This window comes from Ochotona curzoniae, unplaced genomic scaffold, assembly GCF_017591425.1.
Source record: "Ochotona curzoniae isolate NIBS_2020 unplaced genomic scaffold, NIBS_Ocur_1.0 contig_4148, whole genome shotgun sequence".
Classification (NCBI taxonomy): domain Eukaryota; kingdom Metazoa; phylum Chordata; class Mammalia; order Lagomorpha; family Ochotonidae; genus Ochotona; species Ochotona curzoniae.
The window spans coordinates 8,539,485-8,567,143 of record NW_024466146.1 but is presented as its reverse complement, the minus strand read 5'-3'; the positions used below and the strand labels follow the sequence as shown (position 1 = coordinate 8,567,143).

General features: G+C 37.4%; 1 protein-coding gene across 1 annotated transcript in view; it reads left to right on the top strand.

The window, feature by feature from the left end:
* ERBB4 (erb-b2 receptor tyrosine kinase 4) overlaps positions 1-27,659 on the top strand; it is a 472,537-nt gene that overhangs the window by 192,164 nt on the left and 252,714 nt on the right. The window contains exons 9-13 of the mRNA XM_040984395.1: positions 716-789; positions 3,283-3,373; positions 4,322-4,521; positions 19,220-19,352; positions 26,990-27,083. Coding sequence (XP_040840329.1) covers positions 716-789; positions 3,283-3,373; positions 4,322-4,521; positions 19,220-19,352; positions 26,990-27,083 — 592 coding nt within the window. The remainder of the gene's footprint in view (positions 1-715; positions 790-3,282; positions 3,374-4,321; positions 4,522-19,219; positions 19,353-26,989; positions 27,084-27,659) is intronic.

Below are 27,659 nucleotides of genomic sequence, written 5' to 3'. Positions count from 1 at the left end.
TATTACACTGATCTCTATCAATGTACTTTATTAAAATATTTTATGAGTTTAGAGACAATATTTTAAAAATCCGAAAAGAACACCACCTTATTAGCATTATAAAATTTGCTATAGTTTTTTAAAATGTTATTATAATGGCTACATAGTCTCTATGATATAAAACTAAGTATAAATAAGCTAGATGGGACCAAGATTATTATAAATAGTCCCTATGAGAACCAGGTTTTGCACAACGCTGTAATAACATGATCAAAATTCATAAATAGATGAATTTGGAGATAAGAAAGTGTTAACTTTATCTGTATTTATTTCAATCCTTTTTATGACCTCAGAGTATAATTTAGACTTTTTTTCAGGAACCCGAATCGACTACTTCTCACCATAGTTTACTCTCAGAATATGTACTTGCTAGTCAATAATCATTCAGAAGCAAATTAATCAAAATGGTTCATAGATAGATTTATAGTCTCTGAAAGTTCCTGTACAATAGCTGAAACTAAATTGTCGCTGTAACCTAGAAGAATATTTGAAGACATAGTATTTTGTGGACTCAAACATTTTCCAAAGCTGCCTGTCAGTTCTTCATGTCTGACATAGGACAATGTGGACAACACAGACTTAACTTTGCTGTTGCTGCTTAAAATTCAATTTGGATAAAATATTGATTGTCATATTTCTTACATGAATTTGGCTAAATCCATGTTTGATTTCCTAGGGATCCTTACAATGCAATTGAAGCTATAGACCCAGAGAAACTGAATGTCTTCCGGACTGTCAGAGAAATAACAGGTAATCTTTAGAAGTGTAATCACAATATTAGGAATTATGCAAATTTGTGTGTTCTCTTGAAAGCAATATGTGATATTGAATTGAACAATCCATTTCAAAGCAAAGTCTAGTTTGTAAAATTGCATATAATTCTGAAAGTGGATATCCTACTCTTTAACTTTGGTGCATAATTTGAAAGCCAATGGAATTGCAAATCAAATATCTTTATAATTTTGATGCTGCTATTTTTGCAGCTATGAACTGACCTTGTAACATATTTTTGTTGCTATTTTTAAGATTCATTAATATACTTATCTACTTACTTACTTATTAAAAAGGTGCTGTTACAGAGAGAAAGAGAGGGAGAGACAGGAAAGATGTCATCTTCCAACTGCTGGTCTGCTGCCTCAACATCCAAAGTGGTTGGGGCTGGACCAAGCCAAAGCAGGATCTTAGAATTCCAACTGAGTCTTCAGTGTGGGTAGCTGGGACGCAAGCACTCCTCCTGTCTTCCCATGCTTTCCAAGATGCAGTAGTAGGCAGCTGGATCAGAAGTCACATAGACAGGACAGGGACCAGCACTCATCGGAGATGCTGGTACTGCTTGTGACAATTTAATATGATTACAACACCAGCCTTAGTGAAGTCATGCTTATTATGTTTGCTTTTACACAAGCAGTACTATTGAGCATGGGTAACGTTAATTGATTACTCTTTATTTTTTTATTTTTTTTTTTTATTTTTTTTTTTTATTGTTGCTTACATTATATTATGTAGTACAGTTTTATAGGCGCTGGGGATTCCCCCCACCCCTCCCATAACCCTCCCCCCATGGTGGATTCCTCCACCTTGTTGCATAACCATAGTTCAAGTTCAGTTGAGATTCATTGCTTGCAAACACATGCCTAGCATAAAGTTCAGCGTCTTATTGTCCAGATAAGTTCAGTGGCCTCTTGGGGAGACCTTCTATGGTCTGAAGATAGGTCTAACAGGGTAGAGATCCGGTCAGTTAAAAGCCCCAACAAGGCCTCAGTGTCAATATACAACATTATGGAATTAATTGACATAGTAATGGGTAGACAATATGTTAAAAATAATGCAAGTTCCATTCTTCGAAACATCTGGGTTGAGACAGTATCAATGACAGGTTCAGAAAATAACCAACAACCAAACAAAAAATTACAGGTTAAATCAAGGCAAACATGTGGTATCTAATCTTTTGGGATTCACTCATTTCCCTTAGCATTATAGTTTCCAGTTGTGCCCATTTAGCCACAAAGAACTGCATTTTGTTTTTTTTAATAGCTGAGTAGTATTCCATGGAGTAGATGAACCAAAGCTTTCTTATCCAATCTTCTGCTGATGGGCATTTCGGTTGCTTCCATGTTTTTGCAATTACTGATTGTGCTGCAATGAACATAGGGATGCATGTTGGTTTGTCGTAAAACAGGTGTTTTGGATACTCCGACTTTCTAAGAAGGACACCAAAAGCAATAGCAGTTGAGAACAGAATAAACAAATGGGACCTCATCAAACTAAGAAGCTTCTGTACAGCAAGGGAAACAATCAACAAAGTAAAAAAGCAACCCACAGATTGGGAGAAGATCTTTGCACACGATATAGGCGATAGGGGGCTAATTTCCAGGATATACAAAGAACTTCAAAACAACCAAAAAACCAAAACAAACAAACCACTCAAGAAATGGGCACGGGAAATGGGCAAACATTTCACAAAGGAACAAGTCCAAATGGCAAACAAACATATGAAAAAATGTTCCAGCTCCCTAGCAATAAGGGAAATCCAAATTAAAACATCGATGAGGTACCACCTAACACCAGTAAGATTGGCCCACATAAACAAGAACACCAACGACGCTTGCTGGCGAGGATGCGGGGAAAAGGGAACCCTACTCCACTGCTGGTGGAGCTGCAAATTGGTACAGCCTTTATGGAAATCAGTCTGGAGAACACTCAAACAACTCAAAATCTGCATACCATATGACCCAGCAATAGCACTCCTAGGAATATATCCAAAACACCTGTTTTACGACAATTGATTACTCTTTAGATGGCCATACCCCTGGCTCAAGCCAGCAACCAGAATCCAGCAGATGCTACCTCCAAGTCTCCTACATGCGTAGCAAGGATTCAAGCACCAGGGTCATCTTCCACTGCTTCTCCCAGGCTATGACCAAGGAGCTTGGTGGGAAATGTGACAGGAGCCAGTGCCCTTATGAGGTGCTAGTATTGCAGGCAGTGACTTAATGCGCTAAGACGCAAGGCCAGTAATGTGTTTATTGTTTTTATAACAACTATTCTTGAATACTATGGCCAAGAAATTATAACATCTAATCCTTGAAGGATGTAATGGATTGCTTTAAAAAACAATATGTTCACTGTCTTTTTCTTATTTTCTACTGCTCAGCGTGTTTTTATCTTATTTCAAGGATAATCACCACCGTTACTACTAATGATAATGTTCTGATTTATTGTTCCTGTCCTTATGACTTGCAGGCTTCTTGAACATACAATCATGGCCACCAAACATGACCGACTTCAGTGTTTTCTCCAACTTGGTCACCATTGGTGGAAGAGTGCTCTACAGGTGGGTGTGTATATGAAAAACAGCAAAACTCCACTGCTTAAGTACAGTATGTAAAAATTTCAGTCCTAATGATTTACAGATTTAGAGAACAGCAAGTTTGTGTTGTTAAAGATAAACGTAATGAGGATACCTCTGATAATGATGTGAAGTAGAATATATATTTTTATCTTTCAGCTACTTCTCAGTTTCCATAATAGTGTTCTGCAGGTATGGAATGAATGAGGTAGATCAGAAAACTGAGCTTTATTTTTGGATCCTGTGTTATCATAATAGAAGGTAACTTTGAGTGATTTGGTAATGGCTTAGTTGCATATGATATAGTCTTCTACCAGGAGGTTTTGTTTTTGCTTCTGATGCTATAATTTCACAAAATTAATAGGATTGATATTTCAGAAATTAATTCACAACTGTCCATGCCATACTGACCAATAGATGGACAAAAACAGAGCAAAATACTGTGTAAAATCTTAACACCTCATGTTAGACTCACATGATGAAAACCTACCTTTTTTTTATTTTAACTAAGCCATTCCTTCATAGGGTTATCTCATATTTAATCTTCATGAAGATCTTATTTCTGAAAGTTATAGAAGTCAATTTATGTGAATGATTATCCTACGTATTATGTAGTCTTAATAGAAAATCTGGTTTTTCAGTAGTATAAAATTTAGGATTGCGAAGGAAGGGATGAGTAGATATTTTAGTGTTAAGTATCTCAGCAGAGATAGAAATATCATCAATATGCATAACTTCAGAAAATGGACATTCTCCTTTTAGGAAATCAATCATCATTCTTTAAAACTGTATATAATATGTAAAGAAAAAAACGTTCTGAGTACACATGTATTAATTCCATCACCATTTATGCTGTGGTAGCATTCTTCTTGCATCTCATGGCCAGAAATTATTTATTATTGTTCCATTCTTTGCTTTCTCCTTTTCTCTTAGTGGCCTCTCCCTGCTTATTCTCAAGCAACAGGGCATCACCTCTCTACAGTTTCAGTCTCTGAAGGAAATCAGTGCTGGAAACATCTATATCACTGACAACAGCAACCTCTGTTACTATCATACCATTAATTGGACAACCCTTTTCAGCACAATCAACCAACGCATAGTGATCCGCGACAACAGGAAAGCTGAAAATTGTAGTAAGTACATTACCTGAACACTTGACACATAGAAACTTTGAAATTTTTTTTGCCATTTTACAGTAGACCAAGCAGTTAAAAATAACAGAAGACAGAATCACTGCTCTGTTTACCTAATCATTAAATATATATATATATAATTTTTATATTTTTTTATTTATTTGAGAGGCATAGCAAAAAAGAGAGAGAGAGAGAGAGATGGAGGGAGGGAGGGAAAGAGAGAGAGAGAGCGTTCTTCCATCTGTTGATACACTCTCTCTCCACAAATCGCTCAAGTGATCAAGGCTCAGCCAAACTGAAGGTCGGAGCCAGGAGATCCGTCCAGGTGTCACATGTGGGTACTAAGTCCCAAGCACTTGGGACATCTACCACTGCTTTCCCAGGCACATTACTAGCAAGTTGGATCAGACCTGAGACTCAAAGACAGGGCCCCACATGAGTTATGTCCATAGGCTTCACCTGTTACAACACGTTGTCCCCTTAAGCCAACCTCCATATAGGAAGGTAGTTATAACTACCAACATCCTATAAAGTAATTAGAAAATCTGCCTTTTTATGACAAATTGCATGTTTGAAAAAAATTCTTCCATAATCCTGGAAACCTTAGAAGATTTAGATACAGTAGGCAGAGGTAGAACCTGTGTGCATAAATGCTTAATAACCATCAAGGCCCATAAAGGTGGGAAACTCAACCTTTCTGGATCAAATCTGTGATTTCTGCCAGATTTCTGTGCAATTGGAGCATGAAATAACAACACAGTTTAGACATTTGGATGTGATAGGAAAAATGGGATTGTGTTTTGTCTGAAATATGTGAGAAACAGTGTTCAAATAGTACTTGAGTATTTCTGTTGCTAAAGTAGAATGTTCATTTTATGGATATCTTTTACAGGTATGTCATAATTTTTTTCTCTTTTGCTATTTACTGTTCTATTTCATCACTTCATTTTCACACTGAAACAAATAGTTTTTCCCATAGATATTTGATTATGGCATAGCTGTTAAGCACATTGAGATTCCAATGATTTGTGCTTAATTCTTCAATGCATTTTTTTTTACCTCATACATTTTAGTAAAAACATTTCTATCCTATAAGTGTTTGAACTGTGCATATATCTGTCTATTTTATTTACTGTAATTGCCAAATGAAATGACTCAGAATTCAAATAATCTGTTTATAACTGCTTATCCTTCTTGTAGATGTGATGTGTCAGTTGTTTTTAAAGGAAGGTTTTGCTCTCAATATCAGAACAATCATCTGGATAGAAGAAATGACTTACTGATATCTTGCTTTGCTCCAGAAAGAGCTGAAAGGCAGCCTTGATGAAAAGTTTTCATAAAATATCACATACGATTTGTGTTGAAATCATGTATTATATAGTTGGTTTTGTTACGTAAAAATATATTCTAGAGGAAGAGCTGTTGTATTGGGAGCTTCCTGCTTGACGTGAATGTTAAGTCATTCTAGATTTCTCTATTCAACACAGAATCTGGAAATTTAAAACCTAGTTATTTTTGAAAACATGCGTGATCATATGGAATAGAACTCTTGTTTTCATGTGGGCTGGATCCTTTCTTTGGCTTTCTGCGTTGCCATTGATTGAGACAAAGTATGCTCTGTCCACTTCTGTGTGTGTAGATGCCGTCAGAAAGTAAGTGATGCACAGCAGGTGGACAGAATGTTCTCGATGCTGATTTATAAATGTTATCTTAAATCAGGATTATGCTTTTTTCTTTCACTGCTTTCAAAAACACACTAACAAGCCAAATAACACAGTGTACTGCTCATGTTCAAACAGAAGACATTAACTATAAAGATTTTATTAAACAAAAAACTAAGAAAGTAATAGAAAAAAAATGTCTCTGACACACTGATAAATCCTATAAGCCTACATATATCTTTTATCTTTTTGGTATTTCACAAAATAATCAGTTGAGAAGATGAAAACCCAGAACAAAATCCAATTTAAAAAGGAGATGGGGAAAAATAGAGTTCAAATACTTGTTATTTAATATCACTAAACTCTTCAAAAATCAATCAATCAATAATAATAACAAAAAGTAAAAATGTAAGATGTTCATAGCCCTGCACTAGGAGGCCTCTTTGGCTGAATTTAGCTCCTTTTCAGATCATAAACTATTATCTTGTTCTGCATTCTTGGCGTTTAATTTGCAGTTAGGGAAAGAGATGAAGCAGTTAGAAGAAATACAGTTTTGTCATGCTACGGTATAAAACTGAGCATGTCATTCCTGATTTTTTTAACATTGCAGAATAAATATGTTTTGTATGAAATCCATTTATCAAAATTTGGACTTCAGTCTTGCAGCATTTTGAATACATAAAATTCACAAATGCCTACACTCTCAGAAACATGATTACCCTGTAAACCTCAGAGACGCCACTGCTGCTGTTTATAGTGAATCTACGGTGGTTTCTCACTTATGATTAAAGCGTTCTTATCATCCATACCACTATCTGGAATAGGAAAGCCTGTGTGCTTCATTTTAAATGTGCTGGTAATATTGCACTTTTAGTATTGTCTTTATACATATGAAGAATACAGAGGTGTATATGCAATTACGGGCTACAACTCTTGATCACAATTGGGGATGAAAAATTCAAGTAAGTGTATATGCACACACACAAAGCATTTGCATGTAGATATATGGAGTACATACACATCTCACCCAGACGTACGTGCACATGAACATCACATAATACTTTGTCCTATATTTGGAATTTGCTTTCTTAGGTTACAAGGAGCAGCACCTCTCTATCTAGAAATAGTGGTATCTGGCATTTAACATGATTTAAAACAACAGGGCAATAAAATAAAAACTTCACCTTGCCTTTTATGGGTGACGGAAGTTTGCGCAATCTTACTCTTTGAAGTAAAAACTTCAAAACAGACTTTGCCATTGAAGCGATTGAGATTGATAGAAACTGAAGGACATGAAAAGTTAGAAGATTTTCTAACTTTTTATAATTACACAAAAGGAAAATAATAGGTGGAAGATATTTTAGGATGTGTTTATTATAGTACTTGGAAATTCTTAAATAATTTTAACCTACATTTCCAACACTGATGCTAGATATGCAGATGTAAGTAGCATCCCTACAGCTGGAGGGAAGGAAGGAAGGAAGGAAGGAGAGAGAGAAAGATATAGACACATCTTCCACCTGTTGCTTTACTCCCAACTGGTCAAAAAAGCCAGGAAGGAGCTAGGTGGAAGCCACAGTGTTTAACTTTTCTTAATGAAAGTCTTCCTGTGGGACAGGAAAGGAGGATAATTGAAAGTTCTTTCTTTTAGTAACATAAGAAATACGCAATTTATTATTAAAGAGGAGAATCAGATTGTAATCTGATAATAGGATAATCAACAAATTTTCATGAGTTTGACCAACTCATTGTCAACATGGAAAGAACTGAAAAGCTAGTAAGGATAGGCCAGAATTGGAATAATTTAAAAACAATTTCTTGAGCTCTTATCTAGGTAAAGAAACTTTTAAAATATGCTCGATCTCTTAAAACATGTATTTTTTTCTTTTCACTTCTAATTATACTTTATATTTGACCTTCTGATTAGTAAGAAAAATAGTGCCTTGAAATCCATAAAGTATGCATTTTAGACTAACTGTATAGGAGACAAATGTTGGTCATGAGAGATACATAAATTTCCATAAATTATAAGACAAATACAGTAAAACTTTGGTATGCAAATGAATTGATTCTAATACTCATGCACCTAAGAAGAAATGAGGATGTTCAAGTGTCTTGATTAAATGCACATAGAGTATTGGCATGTAACTGGTGCACATTTTAAGATCGAAACTTAATTCTTAAAAGTATATACAAGAGGGCCCGGTGTGGTAACCTAGTGGCTAAAGTCCTTGCCTTGAAGGTGCCAGGATCCCATATGGGTACCAGTTCTAATCCTGGCAGCCCCACTTCCCATCCAGCTCCCTGTTGCTTGGGAAAGCTTTCAAGAGTGGCCCAAAGCTTTGGGAATCTGTACCCACGTGGGAGACCTGGAAGAGGCTCCGGGTTCCTGGCTTCAGATTGGCTCAGCTCTGGCTGTTGTGGCCACTTGAGGAGTGAGTCAAGGGACATAAGATCTTCCTTTCCGTCTTTACTCCTCTCTGTATATCTGGCTTTGCAATAAGATGAACGTATATATGAGAAAGGCATTTGGCGTAAGAGTGAAGATGCCCACTTCTTCTATCGAAGTCTCTTGGTGTCAGTCTTGCCTCTACTCCTGTCCCAGCTTCTGCTAATAAGTGATGGCTCAGATCATTGGGTTCCTGAAACGCATGGAAGACCTGAATTAAGTTCCTGGATCCTGGTTTCATCCTGACCTAACCATTGTGGTTTTGGACGTTTAGCAAGTGAGCCTCTGCTCCATCCTCTCCTTTCTCCTTCTCTCCTCTCTTCCCCCTCTCTCCTCTCTTCCCCTTCTCTCCTCTCATCTCTGTTTTTCTGCCTCCCAAACTAATGTAAGTTTTTAAAAAGGTAAAAAAAGATGTGAGCCTAACTTTCCATCTGTTGCTTGGACCCAGTCTGGGGACATACTGTATTCCTCAGAAAGAAATACGAAGGATCTAGGACTTGAAACATGTGAATGTGACCCTATTGAACAGAGGATACTTGAAGACATAATGAAAATGTGAATTAGGGAAAGATTATACTAGAATGGCTCCTTAACCCAATGATTTATGAGCCATAAGAAAGGAAGAAATACTGAAATAAAAAGACAAGATGAGAAGCACATTCGGAGGGAAGGCAGGCCATTTGATGACAGACATGAAGCCTGGAGTTAAGCACTGCGAGCTGAGGAGTACCACAGTTCGTTGGCAAAAACCCCAGGCCAAAGGAGAGCCAGGAAATGGATTCTTCTGAGTCCTTGAAAAGGAACCAGCCTGCCAACACCTCGATTGTGGACTTCTGGCTTGCAGAACTGTGAGAACATAGATTTCTGATGTGTTTTTAGCTGCCAGACTTATGATACTTTGTTCTGCCAACCCTGTGATACAAACAGACAGTGTGATGTGAGTCCCAGGATTCCGTACTCTTTGATGTATACCAGATCATTCTGAGAAGGACTTCTGTGAGGGAATTCTTTGGAAAATTCTACTCTGTCTCCTCCACTTATTATTCTCCTTGTCATTCTATAGTCTGAAATATATTTTAAAACATATGCTTCTAGCCATTCATTTCTAGTGAGGGTCCATGCTGTCAAAAAGAAGGCACTCTAAGAAAATTCACAGTTGAGTAACATAAAACCATGCATAGAATCATAGCTTTGCGAGGTGACGCTGAAGAGTAAACTGTACAAAGCTTCCTGCAATAGCAGGTGCTCCTTGTTTGTTTGCTTTTGTTGTTTTTAACATTTAGTAATAAAATGAGGGGATGTTTCATGATAGTTAACACGTTAAATAGGTAATTATGGCACAAAATATATTGCACTATTAAATTTAACTGTCTTTAACATTTCAACTACATACTCTGGGTTTACTTACTTTATTATAGTTCACGTTCATCCTGAGCATTACAATGTGTTCCCTACTCTAGCTGTTTGTTTATTCAAGTATTTTCAAAATTTTATCACTGATCACTGCTGGTTCTCAACCCCTGTAATAATTTTTTTGAACAGATTCCCTTAAAAACAACTACTTTCTCAACAAATAATTTTAAACACAGAGATATGCCTTCATGTATTAATATTCATTTTGACTATATTTGATGTGCTTACTTACAAATGTTAGATGCTTTCAAGTTTTGATGAGATACTCTACTCATTTGAAATCTAATCTTCATCACAGTTTTTAAAGGTATTTATTATCACTATTGTTATAAATGAGAAACATGCAAGCAATGCTACACGCCTATATGGCTATTTAGATAGTAAAAACATGAAATTATGTTTGATCACAAGACCTTATATTATTTGAAAAAGTGTGTATGTCCAACTATGTTCCAAGTAAAACTCATGTTTCTGTATATGGCATGTAATGTGAACAGTGTGGTTTTGCTCTGAAATTAAAGAGATCTTTTTCTGTCTTTATACCTGTAGGATGGGTACCCCATTTCACTATTTTAGAACTAATCAGTTTGCATTCACATGTGCAGCAATTCAGTGAAATCCTTTATATTAAGCTCCCCTCTATGTTAATTAAACTATATTCTCTATAAAGATCAAAATGCTAAGCAGGTTATTACTTCTCCAAATTTTTAGTAGACAGTTACAATTCAGATAAGATAAAGAAAAATCTGTGTTACAGGTTTCAGACAAAAAATACAGGAAGTTAAAGGTTTCCTAATAACTACATTGCTAAAACTTCTTCAGAAGCTTCGTCATGGACTTTTGAAGTGCAAACTATGGAACAGGGCCTCCACTGCCTCACACAGGTCCACCTCTCCCCATTGAACGGGGCCTCCACTGCCTCACACAGGTCCATCTCTCCCCATTGAACGGGGCCTCCACTGCCTCACACACGTCCATCTCTCCCCATTGAACGGGGCCTCCACTGCCTCACACACGTCCATCTCTCCCCAAGGTCAGGGGGATGTTGAATTCTTAGTGCTGATAGAAAATTTCTTTTCTCTTACAAATTTCAAAGAAATAGTTCCTTGGCCTTTTTCTTTCCTGCTGCTTGCAGATAAGAGAAAAATAACCCACAGGCTTGCCATTCCATCATCTAGTGGTTTGGTAAGAATGAGAGGAAAGTAATCGTTATGGTTCTTCATTTGTTATTGCTTCCTTGCAACAAAACACTGCTTCCTTGACCCAAAATCTGGTGGTAAACATTTGACTAGAGATTCATTGTGGCAGCAGACAGCCTCGAAAACAAAAACAAAGGTAGATGCTTCAGTGAAAACACACCTTTTCCAAGCAAAAATAGTTTATGACTAACAAGCCAACCAAAAGAAAAACAAATTTATCCTTCTACAGCTGTAAAGTTCTATCACTTATCAGAAAGTAGAGAGGAAAGATCAAGAAGAAGTTCTGAAATCTGTAAAACTAATGTGCTGGTAGAGGCACAGAATGGAACCAAAGTTCATGGAGTTTCAGAAAGTAGGCAGTAGACTCAGGGGTGCCAGTTGGGCTTTTCAAAATCTTTAAGAGACAGAATATACTTGGGCAGAATTTGATAAAGAACTTGAAGAACTTGAAGAACATTGTATTTCCAGTAAGGATACAGAGGTTGTGCCCACAAATAATCAGAAATCCATGGCTCTGTCATGGGTAACTCTGATACACTCTACCTGCCTTTCAAAAAGTGTTCTGATCAAATACCTGCTAAGGTTTCCTTTCCTGCCTCTGTGGTGATTGAGTTTGTCTCACAAATATGTGTGTATAAACATTGAATATAAACGTGTATCTGTATAAATCAGAAAATGAAACATTAGGTAAATAACCTTAATAGCTGAATGTTTATTTCAACTTCATACTCACATCATCAGCCTTTCTTGTTTTCTAGTTCTTCATCTGTTGTATTGAATGTAACTGCTCATTTATATTTAGGTATCTTTATTAAACTATCCTATTCTTTACTTGTTTTTACAAATTACTATGAAGTCATTTCTGCATCTAAGGACTCAATAATCTAAACTCTGAAAACATTCTACTTCTGCTGATACAGTGAAACTTATTTGTGTTTTAGGAATAAATCAGAAAGATCTTTTTCCACTGCTTCACAATTAATGTAACAGACAATCTCATCTTGGCTAGTCACTTCCAAACATACCTCAGAACACTCAACTGAAACAGTGTAGTTCTACCACTGGTGAGCCAGCAACGCTAGGGGAGCCATGTCCCAGCTGCTTAGCTTCCAAACCAGCTCCCTGCTAGTAAGCCTGGGAAAGCAACGGAGGAAGACCACGTTGCTTGTGTGCTTGTAACCACATGTGAGATGTAGAGGATGATACTTGCTCCTGGCCTCAGTCGGGCTCAACACCAGCCATTGCAGCCACTTTGGGAATGAACTGTTGGATGGGAGATCTTTCTGTCCCTTTCTCTAGCTCTCTCTCTCTCTCTCTCTCTCTCTCTCTCTGAACTGTGCCTTTCAAATAGATAAGTAAATGATTAAACGTATTTTTTGAGATGGACAGAGGCTGCAGTCTGTTGATTCACTCTGCAAATGTTCACAGTGGCCAAGCCCGGGCAAGAGCCAAAATTGGGCACTAGAATATAGCCCAGGTTTCCAACAGAGCAGACAGGAACCCAGGTGCTGGAGCCGTCACCATTGGCTCCCAGACACTGCCAGGAAATTCAACGCAAGAGCCAAACCTAGAAATCAAGCCCAGGTCCTCTGACTTGGGTTATGGTTTCCTAACTGCAAGGCTACATGCCCACTCCACAAATCATTCACAATTTTAGGAAAAGAGTGTTTCCGGATCATAGCAAAATAAGATGTGATTAAATATATGATGTTTAATGAATCATCAGGAGGAAGCCATAATTAAGCAATGAATACAATCCTCACAAATTACATAAAACAATCTATTAAGTCTAGGCATAATCTACCTAATCTGTCTCTATTCCTTCAGAGTAGAAGTGTGTATATGTTGTTTTAAAAAAGATAACTATAAAATAATCAAGTTAAGTGAAATAGGAATTCAAATTTTCAGCAAAACTGAGTGAATGCTTTGAATTGTTTTGGTGAAATATATGAAGGTTTTTGTATTTAAACAAGAAATAGCAAGCAATCCCATTTTGGATTATTAAACACACACACACACAAACACATACCTCTGTCCAAATTAGGACAGGGTGGATTTGGCCTCACTTATGAATCAATTAAACGAACAAATATAGGAAGTAAGAATGTGCAATAGAATGGAGAGAGATTATGAAAAAAAAAGTATTTCTTGACCCTGTAGAAATAAGTATGGAGAATTTTATGACTTCTCCAACTACCCTGAGAAAAATACTAACGTGTTTACACAACTGCCACAAACTTTCGAGATGAAGACATAGCTGGGAGTCTGCAGACACAGGAGTAGGAGTACACATCTAGTACCCAAAGAGCAGCAATTGTACAACAAGAAATATGAAAGGTGTGGAAGCATTTGGCCACATATTGGTCCTACATCACAGCCCTGGGCTTCGGTCCTGGCTCCCACTCCTGACTCTAGCTTACTGCGTTGTTTTCCCAGTCAGTCCATACATCAGCATGGTCCAGTGTAGCACTTTGCAGGTATTGGAGAAGTGAATCAGTGAATGGATGCTGTTTGTAGAGGTGGGGGTACCGAGGGGGTGGTATCCTGTCTTTTTCTTTTTCCAATAAGTTTTAAAAGCAAATCTAAAAGGTACTTCAGGCTGAAAATAACGCCAGATTAAATATGGGCCAATAACTAGAATAAAGCTAAAGAGAAATGCTAACTACATGACTATATACATTTTTCTTCTTATTATTTAATCTTTTTAAAGCAAATCTCATGTCTAAACTAAAAGAACAACAGTGCAGCGCAAGGTGAATGACATGCAGAAAGGTAAAATTATGACAGTAGTATATAAATAATGAGTAGAGAAATACAAGTATCTTTATCCAACGTTCTTAGAATATGCAGAGTGGTAGAGTGTGATTTGAAAACAGACTGCAAGAAATATCTAGGGTGGTATTTCTGCTTCTGAGATGATTCGGGGCACTTCTTTTTTTTACCAGTTCATCATCTGAAGTACAACTAAAATCTCTGAACATTATAAAAGAAGCGTAAGATTCTGAAAGCTGGATAGAAAGAAGTAGACCATTTGGGGAAAGTAGAATCCAAAGAATGACAGACATGAGGTCCTGGGTTTTACTTTTCTTTCATAGAAGCCAGATGTAGAAATGCTGATTGGTATAGACCAAATATTCCCCAGCAAAATTCTCTTCTGTCTACCCAGAGGACCAGGTGGAAGCAGATTAGCAAGACAGATAGGTGACAGCCACTGCTCCACTCCAGTCAGTTACACAGTGTGGGGGAAGGGAGGGGACCGATGGGCAGAAACTGACCACAGTGTCACTCTTGACACCAATGGAAAAAAAAAAGGAAAAGGGCTCTATTCCTATCTATTGTAAGTTCTAATCAGCAGAATGGGACCATAAAAAAAAAAAAAGGAAAAAGAAAATGAGCCACAGTCATTTAAAAGAAAGAAGTAAAACCAGCCCTGTCTGCTGGTTGCCTGTTTGTCGACACAAAACACATCTAAAACAAATAGATGAATTTAAGATAATTCTAGGATATAAAATTGTATCTGAATACTAGAAATTACAGATGGATATAGAAATCTAAACTACAGATAGATTGATTATCACTGGAACTACAACTAGTGATGAAAGAATGCAGGAAACATCTAGATGTACATACAAATTTCAGTGTTTATAATCAAAGAATCAAAATCATAAAATGATTAATTCTACCAAATTGATATGCAGCTTTGCCAAAAAGGCATTTAAGTGAAGCATTCAGTCTACTGATGTCAATATTTCTAACATAGCTATAACTTTATTTATTTATTTATTTATTTATTTATTTATTTATTGGAAAGGTGGATATACAGAGGAGGAGAGACAGAGAGGAAGATCTTCCGTCCGATGGTTCACTCCCCAAGTGTCCACAACAGCCGGTGCTACCTCAATCCAAAGCCAGGAGCCAGGAGCTAGGAGCCAGGAGCTCTTCCAGGTCTCCCACATGGGTGCAGGGTCCCAAGGCTTTGGGCTGTCCTCGACTGCTTTCGCAGTCCACAAGGAAGGAGTTGGATGGGAAGCAGGGCTGCCAGGTTTACAACCGGCGCCCATATGGAATCCCAGTGCATGCAAGGCGAGGACTTTAACTACTACGCTATAGTGCTGGGCCCATCACAGCTATAATTTTAAGAGCATGTTGTGTTAGGGGAGGAATAAGCACACAAATGAATAAGCAGAATAGAGAAGTCAAGTTGTCTAACTGAAGGAAAGATTGTTTATAGAGTTTATGGTGCTGGAGCAAGTGGATCTTAAATTATACAGCTATATAAAAGCAGATAATGGACTTAAATATAAAATTCAAAGTTGTAGAACTTTCAAGGGAAAAAATAGTGCAACTATTTGGGATGTAGACTAAGCAAATGAAACATTTTACCTTGAAAGAAAGGGGAAATGGTTAAATTAGACTTACTTTAAGTTAAAAATATTTGCTCCACAAAAATCAGATAATAGATATTTGATATATAGGTATATACATTGTAGATAAGTGAAAAGAAAATTATATAAAAAAACCAAGGGCCCAGCAGCATGGCCTAGCGGCCAAAGTCCTCGCCCTGAACGCACCAGGATCCCATATGGGCACCAGTTCTAATCCCAGTGGCCCTGCTTCCCATCCAACTCCCGCTTGTGGCCCAGGAAAGCAATGGAGGACGGCCCAAGCTCTGGGACCCTGCACCCTTGTGGGAGAGCCAGAGGAAGTTCCTGGATCCTGGCTTCGGACTGGCATAGCATCGGCCGTTGCGCTCACTTGGGGAGTGAATCATCGGATGGAAGATCTTCCTCTCTGTCTCTCTTCCTCTCTGTGTATCTGACTTTGTAATGAAAATAAAATAAATCTTAAGAAAGAAAAAAGAAATCAAAACACTCAGTAACAAATAATGCAATCAGCAAAGATATGAAGGGCTATTTCTCTGGAGAATGTATAGGAGTGATTGCAAATAAGCTTAATAAAAAGTATCCAAGGTTATTAGCTGTTTTACAAAATTTTCAAATTAGATGTCTATCCCTAAAGCTATCAGAGTATTTCTTTTAATGACAAAGTGAAATTCTGGAGAAATGTAGTGATATAAAATAACATACTCTGCTTCTCAGACATGATACGGTACACGTGCTCTGTAGGACATTTTGGTCCTTTGCTTGAGAAGCAGTAACCGGTTTGGATGCTGTTCCCATATGAGCCAGTACTTCTTTACACATACTGAAAAGAAAGAAGCTAATATTGACACAAACATATGTTCACAGCATCGTCACTTACAAAGGTACAAATAAAAACTGCACTGAGTTTCCCACACCTAACATCCAGGCTAAAATTGAACTGCTCACCATATCAAGTGTGGACAAAAGAGTGGTGTCATGCAGCTTCCAGTTATGTTCCTCACTGATGAAAATGTACCATCACAAGCTTTTGACAAATACATGATCAGTGTCTTACAAAACTAACCCCATCCCTGCCACGCTGTAGAGCCATTCCACTGCTCTCCCAGAGATGAGAGTGTCTATTTCTGGAATGGCTTGTCAACAGAAGGTCAAGTTAGATGCATTTTAATAGCCCAAAATGGGAAACAGTCTAATGCCTATCAATAAGTGAGTATATTAAATGTGTGGAATAATGTAAGCAATATATACACAGCAGTAGGATGAATAACTTGTTACTACATAAAGTCACATAGATGCAGCCCTAAAAATCATGCTGACTGATAGAACCCATAGAAAAGAACATATTCTAAATAATTGTGTTCTATAAAATTCTAAAAAAATGCAAACTAGTAGACAACGAGTAATAGAAAACGCCAGTGGCTTCCCCAGCGGAGTGGTGTCAGGGTGCAGGCTTATGTCCATATCTGAGGAATCTTTTGGAGGTAATGGATACACTCATGATCTTGAACGTGGATGTGGTTTGAGAGTACATATGTATGTCAAGCTCATCAAGTTGTACATTTAAGCAGTATATATTATGTCATATATTTCAATAAAACTGCTTCACAGACCTTTAATAAACAACACAGCAAGAGATTATTTAGTTACATGGTTATGAAGTGAAAGGCTCTGTTGTTAGGCCTGAGTGGGCCCTTAGAAAACATTTTACCCATCTTGACATAGGAACGTGCAAACAGCCCGACTATAGGAAAAAGAGAACATTGATGTGAGGATCCGTTTCCTGTTTCAAAACTAGTCAGGATCACAGATGCTGGCAATTCACTCGTAAGCACATTAGAAAAGTTAACTTCCACACACTTCAGTCAGGATCCTTGCTTATATTTCTAGAACATTCAGTGGCCTCCCAGTGTACCCACAGATTCACTCTCCAGAATATCTTGCATGAATTGGTAATTAGCAAGGACGCAAAAATGATTTTGATGTTTACATTTTCTTGGTAATTTCTAATAATATATTTTTTTAAAGATCTGCTTAATTTATTTGAAGGACAGATTTTATAGAGAGGAATGAGAAGTCTTTTATCCACTGGTTTACTCCCAAATGGCCTCAATGGCCAGAGTTTGGAGCCAGGAGTTTCTTCAGTGTCTCCCACATGGGACCAGGAACCCAAGGATTTGGACCATCCTCTTCTGCTTTCCCACAATATTGATTTTCGGGGAGCTGTACTGGACTTGAAGCAGCCAGGATGTGAACCAGTGCCCATTTGGGATGCTGGTCCATAGCATGGAAGATCAGCTCGCTTCAACACTGTGCCCATCCTAATTCTTAATATTGCAGTTAGTTGTGCTTTAGATGGCTGAAATCACTTGTTAGAAACCAGTAATCATATTTATATTATTTTAGACTTTTTCTTCCAATATCTGCTATCTTTCAGTACAGTTTTATTAGGACATCTGAGTAAAATTCTGGGGAGCCCTTGTTTCGTATAAATGCTATTCAGTATAAAGAGGGACTGGGCTGGTAAATCTTAAGTGCCAATTATAAAACATAGTCTTCAAGTACTTTGATACTTTTCCCATCAGCAGAAAGCAGAAATGAGAGAGAACATGATAGTTATTATTTTAATATCTACATTACTCATAAATAACCACTGCAGTTTTTGAATATACTTTCAAAACTTGTTCGTTCCTTGTACCAACCTGATTAATATCAAGATAGGATTAGACAGTAGCAGAAGTTTTAAAAAACGCTTCTTCTATTTTATTTCAACACCTTTCCTGTACTCTATGGCCTTCCAAATACCCTTCTTTAAAAAAAATTTTTTTTTAATGTATTTGTAAGTCAGAGGCACTGGAGAAGGTGATCGGAAGCAGAGAGCAGTACAGACTGATTTTCCATTCATTGGTTCCTCACTTCCTTAATGGCCACAGCAAACATATCAAGATAAGATCGAATCTAGCAGTGAAGAACTCCATCCTATTTTCCTCCACTGTTTTGACAGTCTGCTGCCTTTCCAAGGCCATCAGCAGGAAGCAGGGCTGGAAGAGAATCACTGGGACAAGAACCATCATCTACTTAAGAATGGAGACTTTGCAGTTATTTTCTTTACTCATTTTGCTACAATGCCACATGTCAGCCCCCTTCTTTTTCTTCTTTTGTTTTCTCTTTAGTTTCTATCGTATTCCCACATATATGCAGCTTTTTCCTGTCCTTCCTAAAGCTCTCAGATTGAATTGAAGCTAGTATGATGCATTAATGGAGCAAAGTATTCCCTTGGGAAAGATATAATTAGGTACTTAGCTTGGAAAGCTAATTCCTACCACTTGTTCTCTTTATAGTCTTCATAGCAACAATTGACCTTTATCTAGTGTTATGAAAAGTTTGGCATTACTATACAAAAAAAAAATGATTAGAACTCCTCAATAGGGAAAAACTTGGAGTAGGATATTTTGATATGAGTAGGAAATCAAAATTGTTTTGATAAAAATCTCTTTTGAACTGGTTTGTTTGTAAATAGCTTTACCTTGAAAGATTGTAAATTTTGATACAATCTTGTCTTTTTATTTTCCTTGATTTGGGTGTGTTTGGCAGCTGCTGAAGGGATGGTGTGCAACCATCTGTGTTCAAATGATGGCTGCTGGGGACCTGGACCAGACCAGTGCTTGTCATGCCGCCGCTTCAGCCGAGGAAAGGTCTGCATTGAGTCCTGCAACCTCTATGATGGGTAAGGCATCTTACAGCATTTCCTTTACCACATTAACTGGCTTTCAAATGACAAGAAAACAGTGAAATTTCAGATTCACTGTGGGGGCCAAGATTTAACTGCAAGGTACATAAAGGAGACAAAAATTATTTTGAAGAACCATTTTATTTCAAATATCAAGTCTATTAGTTAGTATTTGCATCTTAATAATGTGTGGTGAGACAATTCTTAATAAATCATGGCAATATATTTAAGAAAACTTTAAAAATGTGTTTTTTTAAATGAAAGCAATTATTATATGGAATCTTACCTCCAATAGGTCCTGATAATCTGAACTTTTTGTCTTTCGTACTTTAGTATTAATTTTCATCTGATATGATAACATTTTATTTTTATGCAAGTATTTTATGTCTATTGCTGTTTTAAAAATGAATCTTACTTATGTATCTTTGACAACTGCTTAGCCTTATACAATAACTACATATGTAATTTCTGCCTGAATAGGTCTTTGAAAATGTTCTGAATTTTTTCATGTAATCTAAGCACTACTTTAAAGTCAGCATTTTAAATTTCCTCTGGTATTACAATAATCACATTGACAGTTGTAAAACCTGCTGTATATCTTATTGCACAGTGTTTCATGCACCCATAAAATCACTCTATTACTATTTAGCATTTTATACAATATAGTTATCTTTCATTAGTAGGTAATGCATTTTTAGTACTATGCCCAAATCTTATTGCTTTATCTTGCTCACTTAAAGTATTTCAACAATTTTAATTTGTTAGTCTCAAGGTTTTTGTTTCTTTGTTTGCTTCTTCTCAAATCTCATGAATTTTCCAGTTTTTAAAGACTATTTTCATGTTCCTTGGTAACACTGCAGTTTTTCTTTTGACATCTAAAGGACAAAAAGAAAACTGTAGATAAAAACATAATATGTGTTTTACTAACAAGATGATCAAAATCAATTTACTTTATGTAATTTTGGTGGGATTAAGTTACGGTTTTAACTATAAAATAAATTAGTATAAGACTGAGTCATCTTTCAGGAAGATGTCCATGTCAATAAATAACTTTCTAAGTTACAATTGGCTTCCAGATTTGATAATTCACAACAAATTGTGATGTGCTACTTGTCTCATTGTATTGCAGTTACAATTATCCACATTGTTATCAGGATGTGTTCCATAAATAATAACTGTAAGATCAAAACGATCCTGCTTGTGCAACAGTCATTGACATTCAGCGTAATAGACTTTGATTTCATTAGGCAAATGTTACATTAAAAATGTATTGAATATATCTGATCAGTTTTAAAGAGAGATTTTAATCAGTCAAAACTGTTGTAAGTAGTGGTAGGAATTATTGTAAGTAAAAAGTAACTAAATTCACAACCAAAGCAGAGAGTCAAATTAGCATTAAGGCTCAGAAAATTTGATTTTCATACTGTGTTCCAAAATGACATTTTTTTTACATGCTAGTATTGAGCTTATAGGGAAAATGGATTCATAAATATGTGGATCTTTGCTTTTTTCTGAATATGTTTCTGCAAAACAGAGGAAGCACCCTGATGGAAACATGTTAATTTCTTAAATGAACACTGGTTATAAGACTCTTCTGACATTACATTTGACATGTCCCATATTTACATCATTTTCATCAGATGTGTTAAATAAATAAAAATTTTTTTTTTAAGATTTATTTTTATTATTTTTTCATTGGAAAGGCAGATATACAGAGAGGAGAGACAGAGGAAGATCTTCCATCCGATGATTCACTCCCCAAGTGAGCGCAACGGGCTGATACTATGCCGATCCGAAGCCAGGAGCCTCTTCCGGGTCTCCCACAGAGTGCAGGTTCCCAAAGCTTTGGGCCGTCCTTGACTGCTTTCCCAGGCCACAGGCAGGGAGCTGGAAGGGAAGCGGGCTGCCGGGATTAGAACCGGCGCCCATATGGGATCCCGGGCGTGCAAGGCGAGGACCTTTAAGCACTTGCGCCACCGCGCCGGGCCCAATATAAAGTTTTAAATGAAAAAATCATAGTAGGTTATTCCAAAAGGTGATCAGTAAAAGCATCTTGTAAAATTTGATGCAGTCCCTGCCTGTTCAGAGTTGGATCCCTCTGTGACTGTGTGATGTTGGCCTGTTTCTACTTTGCTCTGTAGTTAATACCGTGTTCGAAAGAAAATGAAATCAAATCCTAACTTAGCTCTTGCTGTGTTCTGTCAATCTGAGACAAAAACCTTTCAATTCTAAACTCAGTTTTGTTTTTTTTTTAACCAAAAAATTGGAATGATAATAGTGTCAACTTTGTGGGATGGTTGTGATTGATTATCCTATGAGAAAATTCATAAAAAGCTCTTGTTAGTGTCCCTACAATGAATACTATAATCATTATTCTCTTGTCTGTTAACAGTACACATACACATTTACCAAAATCAAGGAAGCTTATTTATATAAATAAGTTTGGATATTAGGAGGACAGAAATCCTAAAAAGAGGACTTTTGAAACAATCTTGAAAAAAAGAAAAGAAAAGCAGTCAATTGCTGCTGATTAGCATTCAAATCCAGGTCATAGAAGTCACTGTATTTCAGCAACTCTTAACTACAATGCAATCAAAATGAAAGAGAAAGGTAATTTTCAATGGAACCTTCAAACTTTTCTTATCTGGCAACTCTGCTGAAACTTTAGGATCAACACAGGGGCATCAAAGAGAATACTACTCTAAGATCTTCCCAGGCATTTTTGCATCTAATAATTGCAAACTCTAAATGAAACACTATTTTCCCCTTTTTCAGAGAATATGTAGAAAGCAGAAGCATAGCAGTCAAAGTATTTAAAGCAAATACAAAATAAGTGTTAGTTTTTGGATTTAAATTTAGGAAAAACTGGATGCTAAGCCATCTGCGACTCATGCACAATGCGAGTTAAGGGTCTTCTCAGAACAAGAGAGTGAAAAGCTGTAGGACTGGAAATCTGTGGAAGAAAAGGCAACAGGTTTTGTCTGAATTTTCATGAAACGAGCAACCAGAACTCTTTGTCAGCCTTTTGTTACCTTAAGTAAAACATGTGAAAGGAGCTTGTGAGGAAGGAAGCTTTACTTCTGCTTGCAATTTTAAGGGCTCCCAGTCTAAGATCCAATAGTAGGGAGGGTGATGTCATGCGGAGGGAGCATCACTGAGCTGACCCAGGAAATAATGAAGACCCAGGAAGCAAGGTAAACTTATATAAGCTAAGTTTGCACATCGGTCTTCCAAAAACACACTTCCTATGACCAGAAAAAAACCTCTGGCCAGCTGTCATAATTAGATCAATCTTTACCCTTAAGCCATTAACCATTAGCATAAGACATTAGGTGTAAACATCTGCACGATTTGGGGTAGCCAGATCCTATTTAAACTGTAACATTTGTTTTGACTCCCAAATTTTAATGTCTGCTCAGATACAGTAGGTAATTATTCTAGCCTCAGAAGTCTGAAAATAAAGATGAGTCACAGAGGTCAAGTGATTAAGCCACTACTAAGAATGCCCACAAAGTGCCTAATTTATGTCCTGGGTACTTCATGCTTTCTGTTCAGCATAGTGGACTGAGCCTCAGAGATGGTAAATAATGCTTAAGAATTTGAACCCCGAAGACCCATAGAAAAGGATAAGATACAGTTCCTGGATCTGGCTTTGGGTTGGAATTTGGGAAGTGAATCAGAACATACTATCTCAACCCTAGATGTCTCTCTCTTCAGTCTTCCATTAGAAGAAACAAACAAAAAAAAAAGTCCTAAAATCTGAATTTAATCCAACATTAATCCAAAAATCCAAGATCCATAGTCTCATTTTACCCTGAAAGTAAACTCTCCTTTCTGTGAGCATACACACTCAAAAACCAAGTTACGTTCTTCTAAGATACAAAGATGGCACAGGTCATGTGTTTTCATTTCTAAAAGTGAAATCCCCCAAGTGGAAAAGGATTAATTGGGCCAAATCCAAACCACAATTTAGCAGACAAACTTCAAGTTCTTGTACTCCATGCCTAGCATGTAGGAGTGCAGTGCTTAGGGACTGGGTCGTTGACAGCTTGAGCAGCCTCACACCTGTAGCTTTGCAAGACAGAACTCATCTCAGCTCTCTCAGGTTGCATCTCATCTTTGCAGATCCACCTGATACTGCCCCAGGCATGGGTGGAGGGTGGTGGGGGGTGGAGGGCTTGTTGCTCTGCAGCAGCTCTAACCTCACCATAGCCCTTGGGAGATTCTTTGCAAGAATTTACCCCCTGGGACCAATCTCTAGGCTTGTAGTTTCAAGAGCATCCTTTGTAATATAGGTGAGAGACTTCCATGTCTCCTGGCTCTGTTGAGCTTTGCCCATGTGGCTACTCTTAGGAGGCTGTGCAGTGATGTTAGTGACTTTGCCAGGCTTTCCCGGCATGTTGTTTTCTTTTCCTTAGTGGATACCTCACACTGTTGGCATGTCTACTCTGCAGCTGCCCTCTCTGCAGTTCCATTCTTGCAACTCCATTGTTACATGCAGAGGTTCCAAGTCTGTGGTATGACTCTGCTTGGAACTGCAGGCTTCCCTTTGAAATCTCAGTAGAAGCTGCCTCAAGGTATGAGTTGATACCTTTTCCTCCTCAATGGGTTTGCCACACCAGCAGCCCTGCTTTGCCTGGTAAACCCAAATCTGAAGCTAATCCTGAGAGAGTTTCCTTGTGGTGTTCTTTCTTAAAAAGATTCTTCCTGGGAATCTTTAAACATATTTTTCCTCCTGAATCCGTGGTGGGTCTGTGAAGGAATGGACTGCCTAGATGATCTCTGAAGTGACTGAGAGATGAAGTACACGGTGCCTGCTGTTTGCACTTGCTGTATTAGTAGGCAATTTTTGCATCTCATTTTCCTGTTTCAAACATGCTTGTTATTTCCTTTTCTGTGGTTAGACTCAAAATGTTCCTAATGTTTCCACCCATGATGCAGCCTGAAAACTTTGCTGCCTTGAACTCCTTGCTATCAAAGCAGCTCATCATTTTTAAATATAGCCTCCCTCATAGTCACAAAACATGGGCATAAGAAAGCCAGAATCTTTGCCACTCTGTAACAAGGATGACATTTAGACTAATGTCCAAGAAACTTTTGATTCCAATCAGAGATTTCATCAGCCTAAAGCCTTAACTGTCTATATTTCTGCCAGCATTCTAATCCTCTAAGATGTCCGAATTTCCTGAAACACTTCACTAGACTCTTCCTTCCATCTCCTTCAACCGCTCCCGGTAAACAGATCCCGATGTATCTTCCACATCTGGCATAATCAACAGTAATGATCCCGAAAAGGTCCAATTTTATGTATCACTCAGAATTTTGCTTCTGTAATTAAAATACCTAAAAAGAGCTAATTCAAAAAGGCAAAACTGTATTCCAGTTTATTATTTTGGAGAGTTCTAGTTCAAGATCCAGCACCTGATGGGTATGGTAGAACTCATGCAGGGGGCGGTGGGGCCTGGAATCCCAGAGGGAAACTAGGCTGAACTAGCTTCTCTGGATCCCTCTGTGTGGATTCAATCACCTGGACCTGAAAAAGTGCTGCCAGGCCTGCATCTGAGTTTCCATAGCTACATCAGTATTTCATCAGTAATGTATTAACCTTTTGGGAGACAGCCAAACCTTTCCCCAAACCATAGCAAATACATTTGTCCTTCGACTTTAGATGTGAGGAAGGGGCTTGTGGAGAAGAGTAAGAAAAGCATTGCCCATGTTTTAACAATTTAAGACTTAGAATCTTCATATAGTACCATAACCTTAAAACCGACGATTAGCTAAAGATCAGAGGCTTTGCTGTAAATGTCATAATATAAAACTATACAAACCATGCTTCTAATTTCATTTGCATTTTAACTATTCCTTTCCACCATATTCAGTAACTTTGACCTTTATATTCTGAACATTTCTCCAATTTTGAGAACTCTGTAACATTCATGTCAGTGAACATTACAAGTGTTAAAAACAAAAAAAAAATGTTTAAAGCAAAAACAAAGTTTGCTTTAATGTTACTGATATTTGCTTATGCATTTATTTATTTGAATGAGTTACAAAGAGAGATTGATAAATTCCATCCACTGGTTCACTTCACAGATGGTTGGAATGGCCACTATGCAGCCAAGCCAAAACTAGTGGCTTTATTCAGGTTTCCACAGTGATATCTGGGTTCCAGACAACTGGGCCTTCTTCTGCTGTTTTTCCAGGCCCAGTTGCAGGGAGCTGGATCAGAAGTAAGCAGTAAGGATATAGACTGATATCTAAAAGGGATGCTGGCATCACAGGAAGTGGTGTTTCCCTACAATTGAGATTTTAAACTCAAGAAAATTCACAAGATTTGATTTGTAGCAAGGTAGTATCCTACTTAAAAATGCAACTAACTATGCATAATGCACATAACTAGGCCATCTATTCATATGTGCTGTTTATTTAAAAAAAATACATTTATCTATTTTATCATGGAAAAGATATAGTCTTAATATTCAACCTCTTATTCAAAAATCAATGCTCAACCCTTTGGAGTCCAGTGGTTTATTATGACAAAAACACTTAAATGAGTAAAACATGAGCCTTTAAGGCTAGGCATAACTATTTGTGCTATTTCCTAATTAATCAAATATTGCCATATTTATAATTATATTGATTTGGAAGGATAAATTATGATATAAAGCACAAAAGTGTACTTTTAGATATTTAGTCAAAATTTTATTAATGACTTGCAAATGACATTATAAATGATCTTTACCTAGTATCTCATTTTCAGATAAGTATCAGCAAGAATGGGCTGACTTGACTATATTGTTCCCAACTGAAATTTAATCAATGTTGTGAAAAATTTGGAGTAGACATTTTTGATAATGTAAATACTCAGAATGTGCACATATCCACAAAAACATAGGAATAATGGAGAAGATGATCATCATAGCAGTGAATTTTAGTTAAAAAGTTTGAGGATATTACCATTAAACTTTTTTCTTAATGTATACCGTATAGAATTACTTCAAAAAGAATGTACGCTAAAGAAAGATGTTGTGATATTAGATCAATAATCTGGGAAAATAAAATCTACCATGAAAAGCTTTTTTTTCTAAATCTCCAAGGCAGATATTTTAAAAGAAGAAAGGAAATCAAAGCATTTTTTGAAGTTTCACCAAAAATAAATTGAAGAGTCTTGGGACTTGAAGGACAAGAATGATGAACGTTCATGTAACTTAGCAACAAGAAAACTATAATAGTTCTTTCAAAGTTTGGAAATTAAGGCTTCAGCCAGGAGCAAAATTTTACAGTGAGGCAAACAGGCACGGCCTTACTGAAGAAGGCAGTTTTGCCATGTCATCAAAATATTGTGCTTTCTTATTTTTAGACTGCGAGAATCTCTCTCACAGGAGACAAGTTTCCAGAATGAGTCTATCATTGAATCCAATGGAGGGCAAGAGCCATCTGGCTTCACTTTATCTTTTCTCCTAATGGAAAACTTATCCCTTAATGTAGAGGGAAATGTTTCTGATGCTCCTGGCTCATGGAGAAACAGACTCTAGTATTTACCCTGCCAGTAGGAGTTTTAGCAGATGTTACTTCATTTATTAAGTTGACAGCTTATTTGCTTACGCCTCCTCATGCGGCTGATGTTTTCACAGTGAATTTCGGGAGTTTGAGAATGGCTCCATCTGCGTGGAGTGTGACCCCCAATGTGAGAAGATGGAAGATGGCCTCCTTACATGCCATGGACCGGTAAGCCAAGAGATACTATGGCTCTGTTTTCTTAACTAGTACCATGTCACAATGCGTTACCAGAAGAGCTCAATGGGTTCTTTACTCGATTTAATATAGAAATAAAATGAGCGTGGAAAGAAGAGGGAAGGGGAAAGCACCTCCTGAGAGTAAGTTGGGAGGTGGGATGCCCCCCGAAAGGAGAGAGGGAGAGACAGAAAAAGTTTGAGGAAGAGTCTTGTGGTTTAAGCCTTCCCTGAGCCCTCCTTGTTGAGCAGGAACCTACAGATAAAAGGTTCTCCATTGGTGGTCTCCTAACCAGTTAAGAAGTAGGTTGGCAATGCTTGTGCCACCCTCTTGAAGGTGTGGCCAAGATTTGAGCAGGCTTGGAATGCCTCAAATGTTCTTTATGTGTTTAAAGAAGAAAAAAGGGGAAAAAATTATATAATGGGCACACTGACAATCCTGTTATGTAGGTTACACTCACCACTGCCGTCTCACTAATTCCAAATTCTGCTAGAAACAGGAGCAGGAGAAAGGCTGAGCACCAAATGGTGTGGCCACAGCAGAGGATTACAGGGGGTAGAGCATGCTCAG